The following is a 21289-nucleotide window of genomic DNA, read 5'->3' as shown; positions in this document are numbered from 1 at the left end:
TATTTCACAGTGAGCAAAATAAAAAAAAAACTCCTTGAGTAGTGTCCCCATCAGTGAAACATCAACTTTTGGTGCTTAATATTTGAAATGAAATGATTCAAAAAAGAATCTGAGGTAACAATAGAGTGGCTAGCATATCAGACTCTTGATCAGAGTCCCAGGTCCCAATATCACGAAAATACTCAAGTCAAATCACAATCTCAGTCTCAAATCTTTTTATCAAATTACAGCATAATATGATTCAAAACTGTAAATGTTTTACCCTTTTTAAAATCGCATTCTCTCATTCATTATGTTGATTATAAAATTTGGTCAATATTTTAAAGAAAAAAAAATGAGAGCAAAAGTTGTACTGGAGTCCAATTTATTATTTTTGAGTTTTACTCTAGTACATTTTGTGCTGTAGAAATGTTTTTTAGAATATTGATCATGTTAATCAGCATAATGCATGTGAGAATGTGCTTTTAGAAATAGTCAAACATTAGTAATTTTTAATCATGAATGTCAAACTGTAATGTGTAAAAATGAGTTGAGACTGAGACTGAGATTTGACTTATTATAGTATTTTCGTGATATTGGGGCCTGGTTCGATCCAAATACGGAGCCTCACCAATGATGAGTACTGGTTATCACCTAGGAATGGTAAATGGCTCTAAATAACATCTGCATTACATATTTTAAAAGTGTAAAAGTGTTTGTTTGTCGCTAGCTATTCAATCTCTTGATCAGAGGGTCCGATGTCCGATCCCAACACAGATCTTCCTTAATGATTAGTACTAGTTGTCAACTAGCACAACAGTGCGCAGTGGACTGGCAGTACAGCCGGGATTAAAAGTTTATGCTATCATTGTTTTCAGTGCACTAATCTGATCTTACCTTTTTGTAATTGTATGGAAGAATATAATAAGAAAAGGCTTTTGTAAATACTTGTTCCAATGTTCTACCTATTTCAAATCATATACTTTTATTTCCAGGTCACCAGCTCATTATTGTTTTGATATGATATGTATGTTTGTTATTCATGTCAGAAAATAAATCATTGAGCTAATGTTTTCTTGTTATCATATACCGGACTTTAAATAAAGATACTTGTATTGTGTATCTTGTATTACCCAGGAAAGTTAAATGGCTCTAATCAACAAGTACATATTTGAAAAGTGTAAAAATGTTTCTCATTATGTTTTCAAACTTGTTCATCAATGTGATGTAAATTAAATCTTATTTTTGGAATAAAGACTCATTAAACTGGTGTCAAACCTGGTAGTAATCATTTCATCTCGGCTTCTTCTGATGAGCAGTATTGGTCCAGGATATCTGAGATAAAAAATAGATACCTGCTTTAAAGATGCACTCTTACTCCCAGATAAGATTTACCACATTTAATAATATTGTTTTAATATTCCAAAAACGATGAATAAATGTCGAAAACAATGGTTCTTATGAAGGATACCTAGTTTACTTTGAAAGATATGAGCATAAAACACGGTATTTCAACCTTATGAGACTACAGTTGATCACAGTAAATCTTTAAGCATTCACCAATCAATTAATATTTTTGCGCTTTCTGCTATTAAATACACGGTTACAATCTTGTTATCAGTAATTAATATTTTCCATAAATGTACTATTTACTAAGTAGTTAAATGTTTATCAGTAAAAATTGATGTTTGTTATACATGTACATGTGTATGTATTGATTTTGAATAAGAGTGTCACTTTAACTTACATAAGTCAAACTCAAAAGAACAAATTAATACATGTATTGCATTTAAAGTTATTCGACATATACACATTTAAAAGAACAGTTTTATTTCATAAATACACAGGTAAACCCAACAGTTGATAAATTGGCAGTCAATTTACAATTGATAAATTGGCGTTAAAAAAACAGATTCATAAGGATAAATTAGCAATTAATACACAAATGATAAATTGACAATTAATAAATTGGCAGCTGATAAACAACTCTTACATCGGCAATCAATAATTTAAGTCTTAAACACTGCACGTTTCGGACATAGAAATAAAAGATCTTATAAGTTAATCATGCAATACTAAGAAATATAATAACCAACTATCAGTCAAACGCTTCAAGATATATAAATAAGTAATTAATACTTACTGCACAAGCTGTTCTGCAATATTAAGGTTGAGATATCTGTCCACGGTGCGTTTAACGAGACTTTCTGTAAAACAACAACAAAATATTAAATTAGTCGCACCATGTTATTACATTGTACTTCCAATCATATATAGCAGTTGCAACCAGAGATGGCTAAAAATTATATATACTCTTATAATATACAAGGGTTGATAAAGAAATATGAAGACTTTTCTTATAACTCTAAAATACTTGCTCTTGTTAATCCATGGTTTTCATGGTTGATATTTAGTCTATTGACTAATACAGAATGATAAACCTGAGTCATGATATTCATAATTTTATTTGGCAAATAACAAGTAGGATATAAGATCTCCAGCAAAGCATGCCAAAACATGGGGTCCGCCTGGTTAGCTCAGTCGGTAGAGCGTTGGACTGTTAATCGGACAACCTGGGTTCAATTCCCGGGCGGACCAGGTCACTTCTGTTGTGATTGGTTATGAAATCCTTTCTACGACCATTCGCACTGTACCACTGCCCCTGGCATGTACAGAAGTTGTCAGTTCCTTGCAGAGGTGAAGGCACCTAGAACTGGTTCACCGCCCAGGATAGGTGTGCGGTGGTTGAACTGTCACTCTGGGACCCTTCAATGTGCTCACGCCGGGACCCAAAGTATAAACTACTAACACCACCACCACCATGCCAAAACATGTCATTAATGCAAAATATACATTCTGATTCTTATATTATATCAACCTTAATCTTACTAGAAATATAATAGAAAATTTTCTGCTGAAACAAGATTTTTATAATTGGATATTATTTCTAATTTAATTGCTGCATAGTATTTGCACATTTAGGATCTGAATGCAAACTTGTATTGGGAATCGGTTCCAATTTTACTATCGATAATCGGTTCCACTCAAGTAACCGATTATCAATAGTACAATCGTTTTATAAATACTAGATAGTACCTGAATTGTTGTTTTATTCATGTAGAGTATTAAACTCCTAATCATTATATGCATATAGGTTATGTCTATGATTGAAGTTATTAAGTGTTGTTGTATAAAGAATAATTAATTTTCGTGCTCATTGTGGCTTTTATTAAAGATGACATCTGAACACTTACTTATTTTTATTTTTTTTTGATGATCGATTATAACCAAATACAATCGATTGTCACCGATTTCAGGTCCAACCAATCAATTTTCGATTAAAATCAATCATCGGAACACCACTAATGCAAACCGTCATATTTTTATTAAATCTATGACATTGAATTCCTGGCATCAATGTTGCACTTCACATTTCATTTTCAGAGGTCAAGAAATTGTCCTAAATGGGGATCAAATAGTTTTGAAAATGGCACATTTACCACAAAATCAATTCAAGAACATGTCACATATATCAGTTTAGGACATGTCACATATACCAGCTTCAATTTTAGGACATGTCACATATACAATTTAAGTACATGGCACACTTACCACAAATTCAATTTCAGAACATGTCACAGATATACCAGCTTCAAATTGATTGCATGGCACAGATACCACAGTTTCAATTTTAGGACATGGCACATATACTACAGCTTCAATTTTAGAACATGGCACATATACAGGCCGTCAACCAAGTTTTGGTGAAAATATAGGAAAAAATATAGGAAATTTTGTCCAAAATATATGAGGTTTGGGCATTTTCTGGGCAAAATATAGGAATTTTAAGGTTGAAAAATCGATATTAAGAGGTATGTAAGTGAACATTTACTTACTTGATTATTTGCTATAAACATAAAATTGGTGTTTCACTTAACCAACATTCCTTAAAGGGATTGTTCACCAGATTGGTATCAAAAAAACTTTTTTTCTGTAACAAATCTCAGGACAATTATTTAATAAAATATTTTACTCTTTGATATCATAATTGTAAAAAAAATACCAAAATGTAAAAAATCAAGTCGGAGACCGGGTTCGAACTGGGGTCGCCAAAATTCCAGTCCAGTGTTGTATCCACTGTGCTACAAAGGCTTACCCTTAACAGTTAGGATATTTCAGCTATATACCTAACTTGGTAATATCACATGATAACATCGACTAGCCAATCACGCATAAGGAATGAATTCTTTTTTAAGGAATGAATTCTTTTTTAATGGAAAAATACAAAAAAACAGCGAAAAATAAATTAATTGTAAACTTTGTGGTACTTCAGTTAGTAAGTTTCAATGCATTGTATAAATTGATACCTAGTTTATGTCAGTTTTTTGCTATTTCATCATACGGAGTACAGCCGCTTTAAACCTCTCCATCAAGGCAGACTATGCTGCAGCAACACAACTGTGGTCATCAAAGGTGTCAAGATGGATAACCAAGGCTGTACAACAGCAATTCTGAATGATGGTGATGGTTTGGAGAATAAAGACAGTCTTAAACTGTAAATAAACAATATCTAAAGGCGGTATCAATCCTTTGGATGATTTCAAACATATCCCAGCACCACTTTTTAAGAAAAATATAGGACAAAAATCCAAAATATAGGAAAATATAGGAAATATATGAGGTTTTGAAAAATATAGGAAATTTCTCAAAAATATAGGAAAATATAGGAATATAGGAATTGGTTGATGACCTGCATATACCACAGCTTCAATTCGAGGACATGGCACATATACCACAGCTTTAATTTGAGTACATGTCACATATACCTCAACTTTAATTTCAGGACATGGCACATATATCAGGTTAGAACATGGCAATTTCACCACAGCTTCATTTGAACATTGATATATTAGGGATTCAATATAACACTGTTCACTTCTATGATGTTGTGGGGTAAAAGCATGTAGGTACCAAAACCTTACATAAGTTTATGTTGCCTAAGCATGAATCCCAAGATAAGATACAAAAAGCAAGTGTTTTATTTTTAACTTACTACGAAAAATCAGAATCACCTTCATTTCCATAAAGATCCATTGACTATGTGTTTTTATCTTAGCCAGATTAAAGGTTTTTGAACTTTTTGGGGGCAAAAATGAGTTAGTGAAACATTGTCTTATTTCAATTTCTTCTGAGCTTAAAATTTAAATCATTCATGCCCACTTTGAATGTGAGACTAACTTACGTGCAAATTCTGGCATCTTAGCTTTGGCTAGTGGCATCATCTCATCAAACGTAGCATCGAGAATCTGTTTTAAAAATCACAAAAATAGTAAAAGGAGTTAAACGCAACAATTAATGTCCCAATTACAAGAAATGATACAAATTGATGGCATTAAATTGAGTTACCTTGATAGAGGTCCATGAGAACACATTTTAACTTACTTTTTTGTCTTTTAATACGTAATTAAATATAATTTGCAGCAAAGACATTATCCATTTAATAACTTCCTCAAATTTCATAATGTAAATTGGAGGTACGGATAATATCCCCCCCCGGATGATTGCCCCCCCAGACAGTAGCCCCTAGGACCATAGCCCTCCCGGAAGATAGCTCCCCCGTCTTAGTGAAAGAACAGACGATATCCCCCCCAATATTAAAATGCATATTATAACCAGTTTATTTAAGCAAATTTGTAAATTGACGTGGCGATAAAAATTGGATTAAGTCAGGCCACAGTAACTAAGCAGTTAGTTTAACAAAGGATTCTATTGACTTCAAGAGCATGTGTTATTTTGTTTGTTCCACTAACATTTCAACTTTTATTTCACAAATTAAAGGTCCCCACATAGAGACAGCATTAGCATACATAATATATAAAGCACAATGGGTACGGCTATATGTGATAGTAAATATTGATTATTTTAACAAGGACGTTTTTCAAACATCTTATTTTCTACTGTTACTTATAACTTCTTAAAATGAATAAAACAATTTGGGTTATATCTTATGTTTTTATCATAAAGTTAGGAATAATGCCAGGTTTCCACAGATGATGAGTAAAGCTTTAAATAGTTGAGTGAAACTTGTTATGGTACATTTGCTTTTAGTTGTAACTTACGGAGTCCATTTCCGGAATAAAGCATGCAGAGAGGTGAGTTCAACAACGGCATTGTTTTTTACACCTTTTATCCTTAATTCATTGGATATAAATATCAAAATCAGGGTGGCTCAGATTAAATTGATTGAAATAAATACAGAAAAGAAATCATAGGAAACATTTAATGTTTTTATAATTGAACAAGGGTTAAAAATGTGATAATTTAAGATGATAATAATTCTCACCATATATTTGACGTCTGGGTAGGTCATAGCGGCCCATGTCGCTGTGTACCCCCCTATAGACCAGGCGTACACTACAATGTTGTCGGGTGTGAATCCCAGCTTCTGTATAGCGTACTGCATCACAGCGTCTATAGCATGACGCTCTTGGGGTGGAAATGGTATACCCTGAAATAAATGTTTTACTATATTAATAAACACAAGAGCCGCATAGAGAATGCTAAAGCATGTTTGCTCTTGTTTTTTTATTATCTTAAAAGGGGCATAACTTAATAGCTATATAGAATCACAGACATGCGCCTAGCAATCCACTTGTGTATTTTCTCCATCACAATATGTTCCATGTTTCATTTGAATAGCTAATGGTTTTGAGTTACGGCATAGAATGAACTATGAATATAACACCAACATCATCATTAATATTGCAATTTTTTTAACAAATTTATGTTTAAATTTCTGCTGTCCAGTAATTATTTTAACTTACTCACCAAAGAGGTTGTGAGTTCAAGCCCCACAAGCAAACTTTCTCTTTGCCACACAAACCAGTGCTGGTTTACAACCACTGGCTTTCAAGTAGCCAATAACGAAAGGTAGGGATAAAAGTAGGAGGATTTCTTTGAAAAAGTACGGTTAAATAGGGATATTAAGAGCAAAAAGTAGGGCTCTTTACTTTAATAGGGCTATTCCATTTAAACATATAACCCCCGTGGGAAGGCACTTCTAAATAATGCCACCCCCCTACAAAAGCAAATTTATCCTTGTGGGGTCCAAATTAGCAAAAAAAGGCACCCACCTATATACTATTTAAATAATTGCCCCCCCCCCACCCCCCCCACCCCCGTGGGTTATATGTTTTACTGGAATAGGCCTTACCTTTTTGGATGCAAATAAATGATACTAAAACTATTCATCAATAGTGATGTACATGTACTGATCTTTGCTTATAAAACAGTGCTTCAAGAGGGATTCATCCACAGGATGAGGAGTTGAACCTGGACTTGGTGTCTCTGACTTGTCAACATGACCACCCATTCCCATCATAGAACCCTTCTTGCAGCACTGGAGACCTACTGCATCAAACTAATCCTTGAAAATACTAGAAATGTCTTTTTGGCTCTGTCAGATCAAGATTTAGATTATCTCAATCAATTCATTTAGTTTAAACTTTTCTATTATTTCTTTATTTTTACAAAAAAAGTAGGGATAGTAGGGCTTTTTAAAGAAAAAGGAGGGAAAAGTAGGAGCCTAACTAAAAAGTAGGGAAAAGTAAGAAAAGAAGGGCCCGCTTGAAAGCCTGCAACCATGACACATACTCCAGATTGATTCATTCCAGCTATCAGCTGTCTTCTAAATCAAGCTAAAGTAAATAAGTAAGTAATTTAAGGTGATAATAATTACTGTGCTTCCTGCAAAACCAGGGTGGTTCCATCCTAGTACAGAGTAGCCCATCTTTAGAGGGGTCTCCATTGCCCCAATCTCGTAAAACCCGGCATTGCCTTCGGAACACACAACCTGGTTAAGAATATAAATTCTTAAACTGTATTTATACACTATTTTAAGTACATTTAAAAGTATTTAATCTATTTACATCAAGCCATATTAACACTATTCATAATATTGACAATATTTTATTCTGTTTGGGGAAACCAGAATACCTGGAAGATATTTTACTTTTCTAGCCTGATGAACACCAACTAAACATGTTTTGCAACCATTTTTTTTTAAAAAACGTTTTGCAGGATATTAAATCATCATGTGATATCTTTTGTTGTTGTGTTCATCATTTTGCAACACCAACTGACTCATACCAGTGTGCGTCCAACTTCTGTTCCTGCTCCTCGCTTGTCCACAAACATGGTGTCTATTTGGTTCTCATCCTCTGTTCCCAGTTTTGCCCGCTCTCCCCCACGCTGGAAACCAGACAAAACAGTTGTTGGAAATATGACTAGAAAACATTTAAATGTGTACTTTTGAGTGGCCAGCACATTATGTTTGTACATTTATTATACTTATTACTATAGGTGTTCGTCAAAGAGTTATTAAGTGTCCTTTAAGATAGCACCCTTCTGCTAGGGTTTTAGCATGAGTTATGCAAGGGTGTTGTGCTTTTTCCGTTTATGGTATCACCTTTCTGCTATGGTTTAAGCTAAAGACTTAGAGTGATGGAAGGTTGCTGCACCCTGTTCCTTTTTGGTAGCACCCATCTGCTAGGATTATAGCTATAGAGTTATGCAAGGGTCCTAGGTGTGGTATGGTATACTATAGTTTTAGCGTCTTGACCGAGAGGTCTTGAGTTTATTCTCTTTGCCTCTCCAAAAAAACAGTACAGTCGACCCCTGTTGGCTCAAACTCCAAAGCATTCCCGCTTTGCTTGAATTTCACGAGTTCGAGATATTTTTCACAGGTCCCTGAGAGCTCATGCCATTGGGTTTTGACTGTACTGGCTTCCACCCATGAGACTTGAGAATGATTTTTTAAATAAGAGATGTTTGTCAAACATTATGCGCCCCCCACCCCCTTACCCGAGCGCCATATTGTCAGAATTATTTGAACAATGGAATGAAATATGCATGGACTGAAATGACAGCTAATTTGCCATTGACATTGGATGCCTTTGAGGCAGTTTTAAGATTATGACCATAAAAAATGTATCCTTTTCGCAGCACGGAATTAGTAAATGTGAAAAAATTACCGGTAATGATGAATATGAGTTATGATCGTCATGACCTTTGACTTCAAAATCCATAGGAGTCATCAACTGGTCACCCAAAAGCTAAATGTCAAGTTTGAGGGTCATGGGTGAAGGCAATGTCAAGTTATCACACTACCAGCTTTTTGCATTCAAGGTCACTGTGACCTTTGACCCAATGAACACTTAAATCAAAAGGGGTCATCTACAGGTCAGGCCCAACCCCCAAGCCAAGTTTGAGGGCCATGGGTGCAGGCATCATCGAGTTATCACTTGAAGAACATTTTCGCATTCAAGGTCACTGTGACCTTGACCTTTGACTACTAAAATTAACAGGTGTCATCTCCTGGTCAGGCCCAGCTTCCATGTCAAGTTTGATGATCATAGATTCAGGCATTGTTGAGATATCACAGGGAGAAGCTTTCTTAACTTTTTCACATTAAAGGTCACCATGACCTTGACTTTCATGTCAAGTCTGATGACCATAGGTCAATGAATTGTTAAGTTTGCCTTCAAGGTCACTGTGACCTTGACCTTTGACCAGATGACCTCTAAAATCAAAAGGGCTCATCTACTGGTCAGGCCCAACCTCCAAGTCAAGTTTGAGGGCCATGGGTGCAGGCATTGATGAGCATAATTTTCAAATGATGGTCTCTCATGATAGCCTCAAAGTTGCTTACACAAAGGGAATGTTTGATTTGATAGCCTTCTGGCAAAAGTTCACTCAGACATACTTTGCCAATTGAAGAACCAAGCCATGATTCAGTGATAGCTACCAAATCGAATTAGTTTGAAAGTATGAAATCACAGATGGCCAGAATTGTTAAGTTTGCCTTCAAGGTCACTGTGACCTTTACCTTTGACCCGATGACCCCTAAAATCAAAAGGGGTCATCTACTGGTCAGGCCCAACCTCCAAGTCAAGTTTGAGGGCCATGGGTGCAGGCATTGTTGAGTTATCACTCAGACAACCCTTTATCATTTGATGTCACTGTGACCTTGACATAATGAACCCTAAAATCAATAGGGGTCATTTTCTGGTCAGGCCCAGTCTCCATGTCAAGTTTGATGACCATTGGGGTAGGCATTGTTGAGTAATCACTCGGACAAGCTTTAAATCCTTTTACCATTAAAGATCACTGTGACCTTGACCTTTGACCTGATGACCCCTATAAGCTATAGGGGTCAACTTCTTATCATGCCCATCCTTCATGTCAAGTTTGGTGACCATACGTTCAGGAATTGCAAGTTAACACTCGACAGGCTTTAGTCTACCGACGAACCGACCGACCAACCTACCAACCGACCAACATGTGCAAAGCAATATACCCCTCTTCTTCGAAGGGGGGCATAAAAATACATAATGTCATGTCATTCAATAAACTGTACCTCTTCAACCAGCTTTGCTCTCCCTTGACACAATGGCCCCTCTGTAAGAGAAAATATACACACTTAACTACATACTGACTGAATATCAAATCTCTATCCTTTCAGGAGATATGAAGAGTTCACGGTTCAGGCTAGAATTTGGAAAAGGGAGAAGCTAGGGAAACAATCTATCAAGACTTTCAGCATAATTTTCAAATGATGGTCTCTCATGATAGCCTCAAATTTGCTTACACTAAGGGAATGGCAGTTTAGCTGAATATAGTTTCTACTCCAATCAGAACCGTGACATACGCATAAATTGTACAACCATGGAAACTCAGTGCATGGCAATCCTGCTAAAGAAAATATCTCATAACAGACAAGCCTAAAAAAGAGCATAATATGCAAACCTTTATCCAGATATTTTTTTTAATTAAAAATGGGGAATGACTCATAATTATTTAAACCACAGTTATGGGCCTTGGTTTTAATGTGCATATTGTTTCTGGCAACATGTGTTCAAAGTTCCACTGAAATATGTTGAATTTTGTTTTAGTTATGACCACAGTTAAAGGTTTTGGCACTACGATGCCGACACAGACTCAAACGACTATAAAAATAACCTGCTTTCTTTCTGTGAAAAACAGACAAGCTGCAAAAATGTACATTTAACACTTCAGTGTCACCTATTTGTGAGTGGGGCTACAGCCCTTAGAATTTTTGTGCTTTAGAATTTTTGTGCTTTATAATGACTTGTTAAGTATGGCAAAAAAATATATATATAAATCTATATATATGCGAAAAAGGTCTAGTACAATGTTGTTGCTTTTCCGCAGATTGACAATCCCAAAAGTATTTATATTATATACATATATTAATATACTATTTGGAATTGTGAATCTGTCGAATAAACAACAACACAACACTAGAATATTCCAATGATGACTCAATCCCGCAAACCAATTTTCCACACAAATCGGACAAGCTAAGAATAATATGATAATAAACTCACCAACAAGACTATTTATAAGTGCAGTTGCCCCCGGGTACATCATTCTCCGTCCAAATGTGTTTGCACACATATAGCTGAAAAGTAACAGAAATAAAAAATGTAAAGTACACATCAGAAATGTTCAGTTAGCGCAGTGGTTAGTGCACTCTCTTCTCACCAAGATGGCCCAGGTTATATTCCCAGCCTGAGCACATATGAGTTTGGTTAGTGGTAACAAAACTGGACAAGTGGGTTTTCTCCGGGAACAACGGTTTCCTCTAAAACACAAGACCACACTCCCGCCCAACATCATGCCAGGGAGAGGGACTTAATATACGTTAGAATAATCTCTTCACAATCGTTGTAAAATATATAATGTTTAAATTAAATAAAAGAAGTATAATCTGAAAAAGATACTACTACAAAACAGAAAGATGGACAATCATATGAAAGTGCCAAGTTTTACTAATTGAAAAGCCACTACTCACTTCTTAGTTTGTGTAAATGCTAAAAAACACCAGGTGCAAAACTTATTCACCCCAAAAACATTACCCTAAGATTTCAATACTCTAGGCCAAATAGTCTTGGAGTTTTGAATGACTCAAGTTCTCAAAATGACAAATTTAGGTAACTGAAGGGCAGTATTTGATGAGTATGTGCTATGAAGGGCCCATAACTTTTCCCTGACCATGTGCAGCCGCAAACCAAACTTCATGTGCACAACTTCATCATCTCAACAACATTCCCCTTAAGTATTCAAGAGTTTAGGTTAAATAGTTTTGAAGTTTTGAATGTCGCAAGTTCACACAACAATACTAACTGACGGTCTATCCCATGTTTCTTGTTTATGTGTTTTTTCTTTCTTAACACTAAAACGTGTATTTTGATGGGTTTTTTTAAATAAAAGACATAACCAGATACACACTTAACACTGAAGGAAACACTCCCTTAACAGCCCAAGGTTGGCCCAGATGGACACGCTGACAGACAAAGGCAAATCTATATCCCCCTCCCCTATAAGTGTTGGCATAAAAATATTTATATTTTTTATATAACATGTGTACTGTTTTTAACTGAATATTTACACTCAAAATTGTAAGCAAGGTAGATATTGATATTTGTGGTCGTGCCATCAGTGGATTTGGGAAATCCTTCAGCTATACAATATTAATTGGAATGACATAACCTTGGAGGCATAAACAAATATAGTTTATGTTTTATTCATAGTCATGGTGGACCTTCAACTGTGGATCTGGGAAGGCCTTCAACTTAATTTTTTTTTTAGGAATGGCACAACTATGTTTAAGAAGCGATGGTCAAATGGTTAGTGTATCAGACTCTGGATCAGAGGGTCTCCACTTATAGCTTTGTAGAAAATTGGCACTAGCTATCACCCAAGAATGATTAATGGTCCTTAATAAATGAGGCCAGTTTCCGCCTTCCAGTTTCTATGACAACAGTATCAAGTTCAAGGTCACCTCCAGCTTTAAAAACATTGTCCCAATAACAGTACATTCCTGGAGTAACTCAGCTAAAATACACAAAACAGCAACAATTTCCACATAAGTCGTATTCACTTCACTGGTACATGAGGGATTTTAAACCTACATAAATGCTTGTTGCTATAGAAAATACTCAACATTGAGACCAGTTTGAGAGAAATCCTACATTTACATCTTTGTATTAGCAAAAGAATACCTGAGGATGTCTAATGGTAAGGTAGCAATTGATCTTGGTGGACCTGCATCTGTGGAACTGTGAAACCCTGGGGTACGCCTGAAAAGTGAAAAATATTATGGGAGCATTCCTTAAGCAGAAATTGCTGGTCAAAGATACTGTATCTGTTAAAGCGAAATAACAACTCTTTGTCTTATTTTTTCTCTCAAAATAGGCACATGTTAAGAGAGAATACCCTTTTGTTTAAAATGTGCATTGGTATGTAAAATAAATTTAGTTGGTAAAAACAACACATTATCATTCAATATTTTCAGACCTACCGGTATTTCGACAGATTTTTGATCATGCACTGTTTCTTTTTTCTGCTTTTATATATTAGTTTGTCATTCAATTCTAGTATTGCTGTTTGTTTTTCCATTCTCTATGCTTGTAACAGGCTAGGAGTATTCTATAAAAATATCTGACATATGTTTTACATTGATCTATATTCTATAATCCACATTGATTTAGTATAATTCTAAATTGTTCAGTAAGTAAATAATATTCATAATAGATTTTTTAATTGCTAAAATGTGATTCAGAATTTTCTTTTGGGAAGAACATATTATGTTATTAATTCTGAGTTAAATATAATACAATGTAAAATAATGTACACCTTGTTGAGTGACTGAATGCTGTGATCAAAACAAAACAAGAGAAACACAAGGGAATTCTGATGCTCATCTGTTTGTTTTTTAAGGTGAACAAGGGGCATAACTCATCAATTATCAAGTCAGATTTATGGGCCTTGCTTATTCGCTGGTTTTATATGTACTAACTTCACATGAATATCTTCAACAGTTTTAAAATTATTGCCAAGGTTTAAGCTTTTGTACAATGCCAAGGACACCAAGGCTTATCAAAATATACAATTTATGTTATTTGAAAAACAGACAAGCCAAAAAAATGGGCAATATAAATCTTTTGAAAAGTTTTATATCAAAATTACATACAAAACATACATGAACATATCTTCTTACCCAACATTAAAGTCCGGCCACTTGTAAAGCACAGGACTCGCCCAGAAATCAAAGTCATATCTGGACAGAAGTCTCTGAAATGTAATTCTTATAGTTCAGTTTATACAATCATATTTCAGCTCCATTGTAAATACAGGTACATTATAACTACATGTGCAATTTTATATTAAGGTAAATTCAATATTTACTACTCTTGAATCTGTTCCCTTTGGTAGAAAGCAGTACTGCTGCCTTTTTTGAAAGACCATGAGAAATCATCCTTGATAGACCTTAAAACCACAACCTTTTCACCCCTAAAGCACTAACTTGGTGCAATCTAAGGCTCTTAAAATACTTCAACCCCATGACCTTCAGGGGGGCTTTGCGCTGCTCTTGACCCGTAAGGGGGCCTATCGCGGTCCCCTTAACCCACGGTGGAAAAGTGGCGACAATTTTTTAGAACCCAGAGGGAACCCTGACTAAGACAACCTCCACCCACTCTTTTTGTAATGTTCATTTTACAGCCATTATTTCAAAGCTGCATAAAATTTGATAACAAAAATACCTTCATGTACAACAAAATCAAGACTTATGCATTTTTGTTTCATATATTATTATGACATCAGATAAACATTCTCTTTTTTCAATGAAAATACTTAAAGACATATACAATTATAGGTAGAGATTCACATATATACGGAAAAACATAGAAAATACACAAACAGAATTTAACTCACACGAAGATTCAGAAATAGATATGTTTTTTTTGTCTTTGAAAAGGATGGACGTTTCCCAGAAAGGTGTTGTATAATCCAAATGTAAACAGCTGGTTCTATATGCAATGGTTTTTTTCTTATATAAATGGATCTCCTACTGTGAGTGAAATGGTAGGGATAGGTAGGATTACCTTGGAATAGAAAAAAGACCAAACTGGATTCAATAAAAAACAGCTGGTAAAATAAGCCTAACAAGGGAGATTACCCTATTTTGTGGATTGAAGACATTCTGGGCATTAGCCAGGACTGTAATGAAGGCCATATAGTCAGGGTTCATGCATCTACCTACACCTGCAAAGATGACAAAAAAGAACAACATGAATTTGTAATTAGGTTTGACATGATTCTCATAGATAAACAAATGTGCTATATCAAGAGCTGCCACAGAGACACCGCGCTCGACTATTCTGCCACTTTTTAGTTTAAAGATTGCAAAGTTTTAGTGACAGTAGATATGGTTTTAGTGAAACATGCATGGATCACTGTAAAATTAGATTACTGCAAAACCTTAACCAGAAGCCGTAATAAAAAAGCAATTATTTGCAATGTATGAAAGATCTAGTTATCTTTCTTGATAAATTAAGAAGATTGGATGTTTGAGAACCCATGTGTAAAGTTTCCATGCAAAGCATCATGTATTTGTTGAGATTTGTTGACTTTTAAAAATGTGGTTACATGCAAAACCTTAACCAGAATGTCGGAGTCAAAAAATGTAGGCCCATAATTTGCAAATATATTCAATTAGTTTTATCTAACTTTATACATGTAAGTTAAGTAGATTGGATAGTTGGGAATACATATCTTAAGTATCAATTCAATTACATGGATGTATTTGCTGAGATATTGATTTAAAGGAGCTTACATTAACCTTAACCAAGGTGTGACGCCGACACGGATAATCGGGTGAGGAGATTAGCTCTCCTTTGTTCCAATATTTGAGCTAAAAATGAGTTGTTTCATTTCAAAACATACCTCTGACAAGGACTGCAGTGGTATATATGACCCCAACATACATCATGAACCTTCCAATATTGACAATCCCTTCAGAGGTGAAATGACCTGAAACAAATGATAAAAGTAAGCAGCTTGAGAATGTATACAGAAGTAAAACTTAATAAGAAGCAGGAAGCTATATAATAAAAATGGAAAAATAACACTATAACTGAGTTTCACTCAAGACACTTTTAGTAGAAAAGATATTCTTTATCCAGATATACAAAACATCTCTATACATCTATGTGAACAAGGGTAACTGTAACAGCACACAACCCTATACAGTGTATAGGACTACCCCCCCCCCCCCCCCCCCCCCCCGCATACATATCACCTTCTGATCATTTTTGTATAGGTTGAGGAAACCCCACTCATCAATTTCACAAAACCAACGAAACACCCCCTCAGGATTTTTTTCTGTATTGCTTCATGAAATGTCATTTAAAAAAATACAAAATAAAAAAATACAAAAGAAAACAATATATTAAGCAAATATACACCAAAAACCACACGAAGCAGTTTATTTAATGTTGTAAAAATGTATGAAAATATTCAGACATCTAATTATAAATTTACTATTGGAGTCTGAATGACACTTTTATTGAAAATAATTGGCTGATTATTAACAGCATAGTTGTAATTTCTTGTCGTTGATATCTTGTTGACTGGTATTTTCTGTAATTTACTAAACATACTGCACCTCTTCTGTATAGGATGCCCAGCAAGAGAGGAGAGGTCCAGTAGGACAGGGACCAGCAAAATCTGATCTGGAGAAAATCAAAGTCACAGTCAAACATGTATTTTTTTTAACAAGAAGCACAGAATCTTGACACAATAACATTTTGAAATATGCTTGAACCAATCAGGCATATTTGAACCCATCAGGAGTGAATAAAACCTTTAATGACAAGATTCAAATGAACCATTTCCATGTCTATGTAATAAAGAGAATGTGAGTCTCATTTATATATTCGTTATTTCAACAATTGTCATAGGTTGACAACCAAATTTTCCTTGATTATTCTGATTTTATAGAATAGTAAATTACACGGACAATAGTCATTTACAAAATCTAGATTGCACTCACATTTGTGACTATGCAAGTCCAAAATCAAGCTGTACACGACTTGAAAATTATACTTACTGTCCCGATCACCTTGTCTGCCCCAGATTCCAGTAACTTCGGTTCATAATTTCGGCCCTGAATTAAAACAATATCTATTATGGTACACTGTTATTTTTCGTTGAAGCCAATTTCCATTTCGCAATCCAAAAACATATGCTCTTTTCATAATATTGAATTCAAAACTCACAATCTTAAAAAAATCAACTCTTTACAAGTAAAATTAGCACAGACATGTTTAAATGCAGTCTTTTTCTCTTAAATTCTTTCAATCCATGATCTTAAAGTAACACTCCTATTTAAAATCCATAAATACACATGTATAACAAACATAAATTCTGAATGATAAACCTTACTACTTACTAAAATAAAGATAATTATATGGAAAATATTAATAACTGATAACAATATATGGTAGCTGTGTATTCAATAGCTGAAAACACACAAATATTATATGATTGGGGAGTGCTAAAAGATTTACAGAGATCAACTATCGTCTCATAAGTAATATGGTGATTTTGTGCATCTTTCTTTCAAATTTAACAATATAGTTATATAAGAACCACTGTTTTCGTTATTCATTTATTCTTAGACCTTTTCTGTAAATTAATGTTAAACAATTGTACTCATTCTGGTACATCTTATTAGGAAGTATGAGTGCACCTGTAAATCGGGCTTGGCTATGTTTGAAATATCGTAAATTCACAAATTTTAGGCATTCCGTTGCTATTTCCACAATTCTAAGGGCTCTGGCTCAGTTAACAAGGTGTAAAAAAACACTGTGGTACCGTCAATGCAATAATCATAACTCCATTACATTGTCCATAGTTATAAATAATCAGGAGTAGTTTGTTAAGAAAACTGCTGTAGTGTAGATGGGTGAGAACCAGCTGCCTTGTTAACTCATTTGGTAATCTAGATCTCTGGTTTATGTTTGGACTTTCATTTCGCATTGGGCACATATTTTCCTGCAGGTCAATTTCACTCGTATTTGTATTTGTGTCAGCCCTATGCTCCAAACATCGTTGCTGTCAAGCTAGCTTTTAAAGTGACGCAATAGTGCAGTGAATGACATTTTTCAGTAAATATATTAAAGGGACTGTACACCAGACAGGCACCAAAATAAGTTTTTAACGAATCTCAGGACAATTATTTAATAAAAATGTTCCACTCTTTGATATCACAATTGTTAATAAATTACCAAAATGTAAAAAAAAATCTAGTTGGAGACCAGGTTCAAACCGGGGTCGCCAAAATTGCAGTCAAGTGTTGTATCCACTGCGCTTAAAAGGCTTACTCTTTACAGGTGGAATATTTCAGCTATGTACCTAACTTGGTAATATCACATGATAACATCGACTAGCCAATCACGCATAAGGAATGAATTCTACTAGGAAGACATACCTAGTAATCTTTTTGAATGGAAAAATACCAAAAAAACTGCAAAAAAATAAATTAATTGTAAACTATATATATATGTGATACTTCAGTTAGTAAGTTTCAATGCATTGTACACAACGATACAAAGTTAACGTCAGTTTTCGACAATTTTCTTTTTTTTTTCGCTATTTAATCAATCGGAGTACAGCCCCTTTATTTATCAAACTTAGTGTAATATATATGATTTAAATGTATTAAAGGATGCGTCATTGCGGTTCAAAAGGTACAGGTTCAAACCGTTATCTGCCATACATTCTGTCTTTCACTTTAATGAAGTCAGAAGTCATTTAGAAGCGCCTAAATGTAAAATTGGGCAGAAATGGAATATGTACAGGTCAGTACATCCAAGCCTAGGGAATTCTGATTCAGTCCAAAAATTGTACAGGAGGGAGTAAAGTTTCACAATAATTTTAAAACAAGAGCTGTCACAGAGACAGCGCGCTCGACTATTCTGCCACTTTTCAGTGTAAGGATTGAAAAGTTCTGGCGAAACATGCATGAATCACTGTTCAGGGCTTTTTCTATAGTACCCACGGGTCGGACTATCGGACCCGTTCCCAAAGCAAAATATAAGATATTTTTCCCAATCTTCAGAAAAAAATCCCAATCCAATTTTTTTTTATTTTTTTTTAGAAATTCTTTTTACCTGTACTGGTTCATTTTCAACATCCTAATAAATTATGTGATGTGAAGTTTTTTTGGTAATTGAACTCAGAAATCATTGATTTTCATCACATTCAAAGATATGAAATATTATCTGTCATGATTTATTGCAATAGATATTTACACCCCAAGGATTGATATTTCAGCCATTGTGTGTCCTTTATAGGGAAAATAAACTAATATTAAATCATTTCCTAATTCACAGGAGACTGGACAGCTTTTTCTTTTCACTGTAAAATTTCCCAATTTTGGCATTTTCACGACGCAAAATTTCCCAAAATGTCTAGGGTCTTTTTCCCAAAATGGGCAGAAAAAGCCCTGCTGTTAGATTAGATTTCAATGCAATATATGATGCGCTGAGATATTAACATAAATGTGGTTACATGCAAAATTTTAACCAGAATTTTTAAGTCTACTAATAAAGGGCCATCATTTGCAAAATACAGTTATCTAACTTGGTTAGTTAAGTACATTGGGTGTATAAAGTCTCAATGCAATACATCAAGTAGTTGCTGATATTATCCTATGTGTGCTAACATGCAAGACCTTTAACCAGAATTTCTAAGTCTCATAATAAAGGGGCAAAAATAATATAATATGAGAGATAGAGTTATCTTACTTGATTAAAGAAGGAGGTTAAATGGTTGAGAGCCTGTGTGTAAAGTTTCAATGCCATACATGATGTTTTCACTGAAGTATTGACTTAACCCTTTACTTCATGTAAACCTAAGCCATTTCAGGCTGCCAGTTCATGGCTTATCAGTTCATATCAGTACCCCTACTTCATAGGAGATAATTGATATTATTGGAATTTTTTCCCTAATGCATTACAAACCTATTTTCTTAGTATTTCTTTTGGTTTAATCAATAAGTCATCAATGTAAAGTTTATAGAGAATTAAATTTCCAATCCAGTCATATAAATTTTATTTTGTTATCTAAATTATTTCCGCATGATATTCATAAACAAACAGAAAAATATGTCAAATTTGATGAAAATTAATTTTTATTACACTTTTATTTATCAAACATAACACGAAATATTATATAAACAACATATTTTTATAATTCATTTAATGCAACCTGAATTGAAACAAAGATGGACAGAATTAAAAAATAGTTCACAACAAAGAAGCACGGTATATTTATATATATGATACAGAAGAAAAAAAGTTGATCAACAGTCACAGTACGTATAACTTTCGGTTATTTAACACTACAATGAACAAATAAAGTTATTATTCAACTACTAAATGAGGCCTGCATGTTATTGTTTACAAAATTTATATCGTTTATTGCATGTCCATGTATTGTCATTTGGGTTTGATTTTAAAAATCTTCATTTCTCGTATCCTTGTGTGCGTGACGCCGAGGTCTGAATTCTCGACGTCGTACTCAATGTCTCAAACTCATTTTAATTGAAGCCAGAATGTTCCGATTCGTCAGACAAACACTGAAATATAAATGACATTATTCAGGAATGTTGTTTTAAACTGAAGTTAACAAGGGCAGAAATTAGCTCTACATCGCATTCTTGTGTATTCGAAAACACGTGTTTCAACAGCTGATCGATGTTAAATTGGGTCATGTCAAAGTTTAACAATAGGGATAGTCATTATTTTATAACACATTTGTACTTACTTTCAATTTGTAGAAGCAGATGCGCATTTTTATGACCGGATTAGCGAAACAGAAGTGACACATATGTCCCATATAATGATTTATGGCCTTTGTTTATACAAGCCAGATGATCTTTTTGTTTATCCAACATGGCCGACATTTTGACACGTTTTCGAACCATGACCTGTGACGTCAGGCGCGTGATCAATAAAATATTGTTGTATTATTGGTAGTTAATTATAACTTGCAGTATTGTGTAAATTTCCACGAGGAAAACAAGACAGGAATGCCCACAAACCTGCGCAGTCAACGTTTTACGCATCTTTGATACCAGTGACCTTATTTCGCAATTTTCCGAAATTCTTTAAATAGTAACATAGTGTTTTTTTTAGTGCATTGTATTTATCGATGTTTATACTTCATGAATATGAATTTATAGCGCATAAACAAGCATCAGGTATGAAAATAAATGCCCCTACATTACGAATACGTAGGATTACGTATCTATGAAGCTATGGATAAAACGTTAAGATCCGTATCTATGAAGCTATGGATAGATAAGTAAAATTGCGTATCTATGAAGTAAAGGGTTAAAAGTGGTTATTTGCAAAAACTTGACCAGAATTTCTATGTG

General features: G+C 34.4%; 1 protein-coding gene across 1 annotated transcript in view; it reads right to left on the bottom strand.

Moving 5' to 3' along the window:
- The window catches only part of LOC128224444 (phosphatidylserine lipase ABHD16A-like), a 34722-nt gene that overhangs the window by 7917 nt on the left and 5516 nt on the right, over positions 1-21289 (bottom strand). The window contains exons 2-15 of the mRNA XM_052934285.1: positions 16955-17011; positions 16511-16577; positions 15790-15876; positions 15023-15108; positions 14063-14136; positions 13065-13142; positions 11388-11461; positions 10397-10437; positions 8128-8229; positions 7718-7831; positions 6323-6487; positions 5222-5285; positions 2123-2186; positions 1258-1314 (exon numbers count right to left, since the gene is read on the bottom strand). Of these exons, the coding sequence (XP_052790245.1) occupies positions 1258-1314; positions 2123-2186; positions 5222-5285; positions 6323-6487; positions 7718-7831; positions 8128-8229; positions 10397-10437; positions 11388-11461; positions 13065-13142; positions 14063-14136; positions 15023-15108; positions 15790-15876; positions 16511-16577; positions 16955-17011 (1130 nt within the window). The remainder of the gene's footprint in view (positions 1-1257; positions 1315-2122; positions 2187-5221; positions 5286-6322; positions 6488-7717; positions 7832-8127; positions 8230-10396; positions 10438-11387; positions 11462-13064; positions 13143-14062; positions 14137-15022; positions 15109-15789; positions 15877-16510; positions 16578-16954; positions 17012-21289) is intronic.

This window comes from Mya arenaria, chromosome 17 (assembly GCF_026914265.1).
Source record: "Mya arenaria isolate MELC-2E11 chromosome 17, ASM2691426v1".
NCBI lineage: Eukaryota > Metazoa > Mollusca > Bivalvia > Myida > Myidae > Mya > Mya arenaria.
Note: the sequence above shows the minus strand (reverse complement) of the source record. Positions and strands in the feature narration are given on the sequence as shown.